This window comes from Chelmon rostratus, chromosome 5 (assembly GCF_017976325.1).
Source record: "Chelmon rostratus isolate fCheRos1 chromosome 5, fCheRos1.pri, whole genome shotgun sequence".
In the NCBI taxonomy this organism is placed as follows: Eukaryota; Metazoa; Chordata; class Actinopteri; order Chaetodontiformes; family Chaetodontidae; genus Chelmon; species Chelmon rostratus.
In genome coordinates, this window is record NC_055662.1 from 20712155 (window position 1) to 20721793 (window position 9639).

General features: G+C 39.4%; 2 protein-coding genes across 3 annotated transcripts; one reads left to right on the top strand and one right to left on the bottom strand.

The window, feature by feature from the left end:
• Nucleotides 1–33: 33 nt before the first annotated feature.
• si:ch211-110p13.9 (uncharacterized protein LOC562347 homolog) lies at nt 34–3342 on the top strand. Its single transcript, XM_041937786.1, has 4 exons — nt 34–231; nt 593–722; nt 831–964; nt 1073–3342. Exons 1-4 carry the CDS (start codon nt 112–114, stop codon nt 1847–1849), a joined length of 1161 nt encoding a protein of 386 aa, XP_041793720.1. The 5' UTR covers nt 34–111; the 3' UTR covers nt 1850–3342.
• rsrc2 (arginine/serine-rich coiled-coil 2) lies at nt 2074–8882 on the bottom strand. Of its 2 annotated transcripts, none has more exons than XM_041937785.1 (10): nt 8756–8882; nt 7479–7623; nt 7046–7086; nt 5682–5845; nt 5282–5413; nt 5118–5165; nt 4358–4443; nt 3997–4262; nt 3731–3820; nt 2074–3622 (listed from the first exon to the last, which is right to left on the bottom strand). In XM_041937785.1, the coding sequence occupies exons 1-10, from the start codon at nt 8759–8761 to the stop codon at nt 3437–3439; spliced, it is 1164 nt and encodes a 387-aa protein (XP_041793719.1). In that variant the 5' UTR covers nt 8762–8882; the 3' UTR covers nt 2074–3436. The 2 variants fall into 2 exon arrangements, with proteins under 2 accessions (XP_041793719.1, XP_041793718.1); XM_041937784.1 differs by having other exon boundaries at nt 2076–3622; nt 5049–5165.
• Between the last annotated feature and the right edge of the window lie 757 nt (nt 8883–9639).

The window sequence follows — 9639 nt, forward strand, 5'->3', positions numbered from 1 at the left end:
GCGACTGTCGTTTACTTCTTTGCTTTCAATGGTGTTCCGGTACATCATTCCGTCTCTCTGCAGGACAAGATACAATTGTGACTGAGTGAGAAGCTTCATTTGCTTCCAGCAATGTCAGATTGCTCAACTATCCATTTAACTTTACCGCAGTGGGACGGGGGCTCACGGAAAATTCGCTTTATTTACTTGGTGAATCTGACGTCGTTCAGGCTGACAGAGTGTCCCAACAAGGTGAGTGTTAAGTATCACTGCAGGCGCAAAGTTGTTTTTGCTATTGTAGCTTCAACGAAGAATTAAGGAAATTCTGGTGGCTGTGATGCTATGGGGGCATTTTGCTGGTTTGGGTCCGCTTAACCCCTTAGCGGGATTCTGGACCAATGTGTGAGATAGCATCCTCAAAACACCAAATGAGGGATCATCTTTTGTAAGAATTGTGTTCAATCCTCCAGTAGAGATCCAGAGAGATAAAGCATGAAAAAATTAGGCTGTTTCAGCAGCACGTGGTGCCCCAACACCTTACCAAGACACTTTATGTTGGTCTTTCCTCAAATTTGTCACCTGTCTCTTTATCTTCTCTGTATGTATCTTTCAGAGTCCAGTGGTTCCTCTGTATTTAGGAGCTGATCTCTTCTCCAACACTGACATCCGCACAGAGAACCATCCCAGACACCACGCCAAGTTTGCCAAGAAAGGACTGGCAACAAAAATACATTTTTCTTCAGGTAAAATGCACAACAGAAAACAGTGCCACAAGACATGCTGTTAACACTGACTTAGCCTACATTTGTGTACACATGTATAACACCTGACAATTTGCCTTCCCGTTGCAGCATTCAGGTTCCACGGGTTGAAGGTGCCTTCTGTTAATAACAGCCTGTGGTTCTACAGCGTTCAGGGACTTTTTCGAGTAGCCTTTGAAATGTACAGTAAACAAGAGCAGCTTGCTGTGCTAGAGAACCTCCAGGTAAAGTACAGTTCACATTTTGCTTGTCTCTACAAGGTAAATTTGCCTTGTTTTATTGATACCCCAACATACAGCATCTTTTGATACATTATTGTCTTTCCTTTGTAGGATGTTTGGAAATCACAGATAAATGACAGCCCTCTGAAAATAAGTTACAGCCTCAGTGTGCAGCTCGACATTGCGCTGTCCAGTTGCTTGCATGGTAGAGAACCAAGGAATGAAATGGCACAACTTCAGCATTGCCAGGTTGGCAGAGAATCGGCGGATGTATATGGCAGTGATACAGGTGATGATAAGTCTGCAGATCACGATTATTGTTCTTTTCCCAAGCAAAACTTGCAAACTGAGCAAAGCCAACTAGTTGTATCTACAGTGAGACAGAAACTGCACAGCTTGGACAACAAACTATCCTCTGAAACTGAAAGCTACGCAGAGCTTGACACCATCTTGCTGCTTTTGGAGAACATTGATCAGTACATAAATGGGAATCTAGAAGAAAAGGATGTGACAGAAACTGTGTTAGCCCTGCTAAAGGCCAAAGACTGGGGCTGTGTGTATTCAAGTTCGCTGCTTAGTTGTATAGGACGTTGGCTTGGCCAGCAGTTTCATGCAGCCAACAGCAGCATCAGCCAGAAAGTGGAGGGCTTTAAAGTTCATCATATTGAGCAAATTAGTGACTTGCCACCTCCGGAGGAACTGGCCACAGAACTATTCCCAGAAGCCATGAAAACACTGCTGCTTCATTGGATGGGCCTAAGTGAAGAGTCCAACCTGGAGAAGAGACACAGCGAGTACCCAATCCTGCTCCTAATCCTCGAGTTTGCCAACCACAACCTCATCACTGGTGTGGCTCATGTGCTGTACTCCAGTCTTATATGTAAATGAGAATGGATTTCCATGCAGGCGTTGACAGAAATTCCTGCCCTTTTAACTAAAATTCCACTATTCTAATACATTTGTATGGGAAGTTCTTCTTTTGGACAGTCTATCTTTTGCTACACATATTACTGCAATAGCAACTAGGGCTGGGTGACAATTCAATCCTGTTTGTTAATGAGTGACATTTTGTAAAGAATCGAGATATTTTTCTCAACACAGTTAATTTGACATCAAGGTACAGGGTTCATTTATTGATCATTTTACAACACAGGCTGGCATAATGAAATACTAGCTGTAGTTCCATTATTATATGCACAAAACAAATATTCTATAAATGTATGAATACTCATAAAAATGTAACTTTTTTATGGTGGAGTGCAGAGGATGATCTGAGGGGTCTCACAGCCTAAGGAAAGAAGCTAACCTGTAGTCCATTATGTGGCAGCAGATACTTCTCTATTGCTTCAAAAGGCTGTGCCTGGGGTAGGTATACTTTAGTATCCTTTGGGCTTTGAGCAGGCACCTCACCAATATCACTGATGCTGGGTAAATGGGTTCCAATGATGTTCTGAACAGTTTTTAATCACCTGCTGCCAAGCCCTCCTGTCATGAGCTGTGCACATCCCATGCCAATTTGTTATGTTTCCCATCAGGATGCTTTCTGTTGCAGTTGTCGCATTCAGGAATTTTGCCTTGCAAGTTTTCTTCGGAAATGCAGTTGTTTCTGAGTTTTCTTAACTAGGCTGGAGATGTGTGATGCCCATGACGGGCCCTCTCTGATGCTGATTCCCACTAACCTAAAACTGTTTACCTGCTCCAAATCAGCTCCACTGATATAGGTAGGGGTGTCTGTCTTTGCCTCATTTTTTCTATTGTATAATTTTGCATTTGTTATATTGCAATACAAATTGATATCAGAAAAATATTATTTTAATATGTTAATTTTATCCTTAACACCCAGCTCGAGCAACCCAACTAACTCCATTTGACCCAAAAACTTTATTACACACAAAATAAAAATTAAGGTGATGTATGAAAAACCTTATTCAACACAAAACTTATTTATTTCAAGAACATTTGAAATATGTGATTACTCCTCTCAAGCACATCTTTATCCTTTTCAAGCCTGAAGGCAGTATGTATTACAACCCACTGTTTTGTTTTTCCAAATCAGGAGAAATAAAACTGAGGGATTCTCATAATGCTACACTGACTTCAGATGCCCTTCATACATGGATGTAAACAGTGTTCACTCGAACCACATTATATTCAGTTTACAGTATGTTCAATCACATATCAATATATATTTGACTTAAAAAAAAGAAAAAGCTACCACATTATTCAAACAAATATCTCGTTTTAACCAGCATCAACCAGTCAAACTGATGCATCCTTTTGCAAAGATGTACAGATTATTAAACACTGAGACAAACTCAGCATCTGACTATTTACACTGTAATTTCCCAATATGTGAGATGTTTGTCTATAAATAAATTACAGATTCAGAGCAACATCCATGCAAGCTTGAGGGCTGGCGATGAATTTGTGGTCCTTTATGATTAGATGAGTGGCAAAGATGGCCAATGTTTGGCACTAGATAGAATCCATTCCACGTGAGAATGAGGAGGAGAAGCCGAGACCCATTCCCCTCTGAGTGTGTGTCTGAGACCGAGCCATCTCATACTGAACATCAAGGTTCCTGAACATCTCCTCCTGCTTTTGAAGAGTCTTCATGCCTTCATCGTTAATTGGTTTGGAAGCTTCTGCATCATCATCTCCCTGTAAAGACAGAGAATTCAATTTAACTCAGAGAAGTTAAAAGGGAAGAAAGCACAAAGTGGTGGACTCAAGATTTAACTGAAGCATCGAACACCCATTGGTACTTACTTTAATGCCCATTAGTTTGCGAAATTTAACATTTTGGTCCTTGTTTCCAAAGTTAAGCTTCTCCCACAACTCAGCTGTCTGGGACTTGTCCTTAAAAATAAAAGATAAGCATCATGTGATGATAATATATAAAAATACTGTACATCAAAATATCCTTTTCTAGTATACATATTTTTAAGAGTCCATTAAGACAAATTAAAGAGGAAAGGATGGGTGAGCTTCAAACTGGTGGACAAATAAGAAATGACAGCAAAATCCAATCTTACCCCATCCTTCTTTCCCTGCCATAGCATTTTCCTCTTTTTCTCCTGCTCTGCAAACTTCATGGGATTTACAGACGATGGGTTATAGTAGCTGGGCACAGCAATACCAGTCTCTGCCAGTGTTTTTGCTTGAAGGGCTGCCATCTGTGCCGCCATAGCAATCTGAGGAGTAACCTGTGTTCCAGAGGCCAGGAGGGCTGCCACATTGAGGCCAGGATTTGAGGCAGCCGCTGCAGCAGCAGCCGCAGCAGCTGCAATAGGGGCAGCCACTGGAAACAAAATACACAGAGCAGCATAATTAAGTAACTGAATCCTGACTAAAATGATGAAGGTTTCAAAACTTGGCACGATAAGTGACTCTCACCTGCAGCTATCTCTTGCTGTTGCTGCTGCTGTTTCTCAAACATTTCCTTCTCCTTCTGCTCCTGTAGTTTCTTAGCTCTCTCCAGCCTGCAAAGAAAAAGAGTGAACATCATGTTACTCACTTGGTTTAATAGTGTATTTTATTCATTGCAGTGTACCTACAAGTGACAACATGACCTGTAAGCTTAAAATCATAGCATAACATGTTAGAAGACATCCACCTTACTTTACATAAGTATAATTAGAGCATTTTTGGCTATATTTCACAGAGGGCAGTAGTGATTTGAAAGGAAAATATGGGAGAGAAAGGAAGGGCAGCATGCAACAAAGGTCCCCGGCCAGACTAAAAAATGTGGATGTTTAACTTACATGGTCAGTCTCTTAGACACCTAGGCCACCTCTCACAATTTTCTGTTTGATTGCTTTCCTTTAATGAACAACAATATTCTCTGGCAAGTACACCATTAATGAGAAGTCAGATTACAGCTAACTAATCAATGATAACTAAACTGTTCTTGACTGCTAGCCATATCATCTAAAGATGTCAGGTATTAATAGAGCAGTAAAAGTTGACAATGTCTGAAAAACAAGGAAAAAGGCTTTGTAGCTGCATTTACGCAGATGCAATAAGAGCCACTATCATTACCCAGAATGACCAACAATCTATAATGCCCTGTAAACTGTTGCCTTGCCTTCTGGCCAGGGCCTCTTGTGCATCCATTGCTGTGTTTCGGCCCCGGAAGGCAGGTGGATTAACAGACCTGCTTCGACTCTTTCTGCGTACTTTCTCACTCCTTTTCTTTCGCTCCCTGGTGTAACAACAACAAAAAAATCAATGGATATACTGTCAATGACATACAGAATGGTAATCATGCATGACAAGAATTTAGACATACAAGAAATGCTGACATTAAATTAAACCCACCTGCTCTTACTGCGACTTCTGCTATGATGACGGTGTTTGGCCCTTGAACCTGAACGAGACCTAGCCTTCTTCTTCCTGTCCCTGCTGCGTGACCGTGATCGCCGCTTGTCCCTACTTCTGCTATGATGCCGCCTGAAAGCAATAATATCATAACATAGAATCATAGAAAATACTGACATGAATCAAAGTTCAATCATAATTTCATGGTTTAACCTAAGAACCAGCATCCCAATTCAATCTTTGGTTTATGGTTTAAAGCTAAAGCATCATCACTGCAAATCAGCAATTCATTAACAAACTATAACAGACTCTTGGTAACAATGAATTTTTCTCTTTGTTTTTAAACAAGTTAGAGGACCTGCTGAACATATTTCATAGGCAGTTCATTGACCAGACCAACCTCTCTCGCGAGTGTGACCTGGACAGACTCCGGCCCTTGGATGGCCTCCTGTCTTTGCGTCTGGATCGCTCCTCTCCATTCTCTACTGAAAGTCTTTCTGGTTCTTGCTGCTCATCTGTTTTTCTGTGTGATTTGGATGGCTTCTGAGAGTCTCTCTTTCGTGCCTGTTTTAAGAAGAAGTTGTCTCTTTCAGGAAAATAGTGCAACAAAAAGAGTTAGTACCATGGCTTACAGCAGAAGGCATGTACTTAAATTTTTGACAAGTTGAAAAAAACCTTGTCATTTCAAACCACTTACATAATATGTACAAAATGTGGGCATTTCTGGGATGCAGACTAGACTTTGACCCCACTAATTTCAGTACAATTATAGGAATTAATCAAACCAGCATGTTTGGAACCTCTTAAATCTTTTGATAGTGTGCATGCAAACCTTGAGGTCTGACTGTCAGGAAAAAACATCAACATCAACGATAACAATTCAGTGTTAGCTAAATACTTCGAACTTAAACCCATTGAAAAGTGGAAGTAGGGATGGGCACCCAACTTTCTTTTTACAGCTTCTCTAATTACATCATCCAAATCAGACAACACACATTAAATTAAAATGATGGATTTTTTTTTTGCCAAATTCAACTTTCCAATGTGACACTTACTGTCAAATTCTTAAACCATCTTTATTTCATGTGAACATAGTTTGGAATGGGTTGTCATTAGTGTGTGGTGGCATATCAATTCTCTTTATACAGAGAATTCTGCACAATTACATGCTATGAAAAACACCATGAGATTCTGTTTGGACTCTTTAAAAAATTAACTAGTCTAATTATGCCCATCCCTAGCTGAAAGAGATGCAAGAGTTAATGCCATTTTTTCTGCTAAAAGTGTGAGTCAAACAGAGTTTGAATGGCAGATAGTTACCTGTCCCAGTAGTAGACATATTATTTTGCTATGTCAGCAGGGTCTTCTGTTCAGTCTCTTCGTGCATTAGCACGCTGAGTATGATTTATTGTAGAAATGTTATCATATGTAATCATGTGATCTACACACAGGTTTTAACAAAAAAAAAAATAAATGAAAAAAAAATCTACTCTTCACCATTTAATATGGTTACAAACAATGACAGATATCCAAGGATGAAAGCTTCCTCTGAGACATATCAACATAGTGAGGGTAAAAAAAAGGACCCTTTCCATGTGAGTAAGCCCATGTCCATCTATGTCTTTTGTTCATAACTTTGGTTCTTGTAACTTATATAACCCAATTAGACATACTCACCTCCACCTAAAACTAACAAGGAATACAACCTAAAGGCAAAATCATATCAAATGTGTTTTTAGTCATAGAAATTAATTTATCAATTACCTCTTTGCTCCTGCTGCGACTCCGTCTGTATTTTCTGTCACCTGGAAACAGCAGAAAGCAGAATGCTGACAAATATACATTGGCCTTTTCAGCAAACTCCAGGAAAAAGAAAAATGACTGGGCACATTTAGAGACACACAGTAAAGATGATTTCTATGCATACATTAAATCTGCACTTTTGAAAAGAATATGACAGTCTAGACTTTGTACAGTAATTGTTAATTTAGGTTATCATACTGTCCCATGCACTTAATGTAACTACATGTTAGTGAAGTGAACCTCAGTCACCTCACAAATATAAGGCTAAATCTCTTTTCGTTTCTACATCAGTGGGCAACTGTTTACTTCACCTCATTAGTATATACTAAACAAATTTCATACTATAGCCCTACAGTAATTTTCTGGCATATTCACACTGTTAATTAATACTAACGTTTTCTGTCCCTGGAGCGTGACCTTGACCGTGAATGGTGGTGTTTGGAGCTTCTGGGAGATCTGGATGACTCCATGCTGTGTTTTTTTCTGTGATGAACTAGGGAACCTGTTCTGGTCAACTCGTCAGAGTCGTTGTCACTTGCCTAAAAAAAAATTGATTTGGGGGGGGGGACAAAAAAAAACATCAGCTGCAATTAGTATGGTTCAGTAGGCTCAAGCACTGATGCCCTAGTTGTATACACTTCCAAAGGCAGTGTGAACAATTTCTTATTAGCCCATTGCCCATTAGAAAAACTTGCTTATAACTGAGAATTACAATGGTGATAAAGTACCAGTGTATGTGGGCTTATTCCCTGTATCATTTTGGTCAAGCTTCCGACTGGAAATGTCACACACACACACACACAAAGACAATGATGAGCTGCAACATGCCAAATACGCACCAATTTAATAATGTTAAGGCATTCCAAATGGTCCTTAAATCGAACGTTTCTTTATCAGACCATTATTTGAAAAATTTAGTCATTAGCTTTAAAACTGCAAAGTACTACTTGCATGCTTTCACTGTTGGATTCAGTATGTTTACTTCATGGATTTAGTTATATCTTTTGACTGTCAGTGGTTCAAGAAGATTTTTAATAGCAGGTTTAGGTTATTGATGGGGCACAGTCAGTTGTTACGATCATTTATCAATCAATCTTTAAAGATTGATGATTGTTTAATCAACAGCTCGGTCAGATCAGACAGTAAAGAATAAAGTCAAGAGTTACATCAATTTAGAATACTTTAATTAGTTAATGTATACCAGTCGGCCATTGGATTATTCATGCAGACGCTTCCAAAGGTGCTATCAAAAGCTTTACCTTAGTTCAAGAATTAAATTAAATCAATCTCGTAGGTAATCACAATGTTAAATAGCTTCTACTGATGCTTATGTGGCCATGCTCTTAATTTTGAAATACGACACCCAATGGATTTTGTTATGAGCCAAGAAAAAGCATTTTCGTCAAAAAAGTGTACCCAGATTGTTAAGGAAACGACAGGCAAACAAAACAACTAGCCAATATACAATCTACGTTAGGTTAATCCCACTACGTTCGTCATTCATACTTCCAGAGAACAATTTTAGCGTTGGCTAGGCCGCTAAGCTAACCAATGGTAACCGCCATCTTTACGAAAAATGATTCCTAAATAGAACCGTCAACTTATACTAACGTTATTAATATGTTGTTGCGTTCACATATGCTTTGATTATCGCTATGTAATGGTACTTACCGACATAATCCTGAAGAACACTGTAAATGTAACACGACTGTTTTGTTGACTGTGCAAACGAATATGGAGAGGTAGCTAGCTGCTAAACAGCCGTTGTCTAGCTCAGCTAATTTGCTCTGGGTTGCCAGGTTTTGGCTATTGAATCCCCTACATGCAGTCAAATTCCAAATAGAGACGTTCAACCCAAACAGAAAAGACAAAACAAGTATGGGGGGCACAATTAAAATGTAAACACGTAAATGTTACTTCAACTTTAAGAAGTCGATTCATTGTTATGTGACTGCGTCATAAAAGTGTTTAAATTGACGAGTAATGCATGATAATTAATTTTACCTCAGTGGGGGCAAAGTTTGTTAGATTGGAACAAGATGAATGGCCCTGGAATTTGTTTATTATTAGCTCCCAGTAAAAATGTCACGTTAATTACTCCGGTTGATTCCATTTCTGAAAATGAAAAGAGCACCAAATATTTAAACCACTATCGTAAATGTAGCAGTAAACCACGCAATGGACCTAAAGGTATCCAACCTGGCAACGCGAAACAGGCTTTTCGGACATTCCTACTTATGCCACGCCCCTCAGTGTGATTTCTACGATTTGTTCCCCTTAGAAAAGTCTGTCAGGCAGCACCTACTGTGAATCCTTGTCAATTAAATGGTTAGATTTATCTTACAGATGGATAAAATAACAATACGGGTTATGTTTGCGTTTTACTTCTGCCAATCCTAACGAAGGAGGCATGATTTGTACGTAGTCTGAGAGGGACGTTGTATCTGGAAGGCAAAACCGAGGGAACCTTTACCCAGAACTTCCCTGTTAACTTACAGCAACCCGCCAAATTCTAAAGCTAGCTAATACTGCTGAGATGTGTTGGTGTGTGCTGT

What these genes read in the sequence shown, in the direction of transcription:
- si:ch211-110p13.9 (XM_041937786.1), top strand. Translation starts at nt 112, where the DNA reads ATGTCAGATTGCTCAACTATCCATTTAACTTTACCGCAGTGGGACGGG. An exon ending in AAAAATACATTTTTCTTCAG is followed by an intron (nt 723 to 830) that starts GTAAAATGCACA and finishes TTCCCGTTGCAG; the next exon opens with CATTCAGGTTCCACGGGTTG. An exon ending in CTGTGCTAGAGAACCTCCAG is followed by an intron (nt 965 to 1,072) that starts GTAAAGTACAGT and finishes TTTCCTTTGTAG; the next exon opens with GATGTTTGGAAATCACAGAT.
- rsrc2 (XM_041937784.1), bottom strand. An exon ending in AGGTCACACTCGCGAGAGAG is followed by an intron (nt 5,414 to 5,681) that starts GTTGGTCTGGTC and finishes TATTGCTTTCAG; the next exon opens with GCGGCATCATAGCAGAAGTA. An exon ending in GGCAGGGAAAGAAGGATGGG is followed by an intron (nt 3,821 to 3,996) that starts GTAAGATTGGAT and finishes TTTATTTTTAAG; the next exon opens with GACAAGTCCCAGACAGCTGA.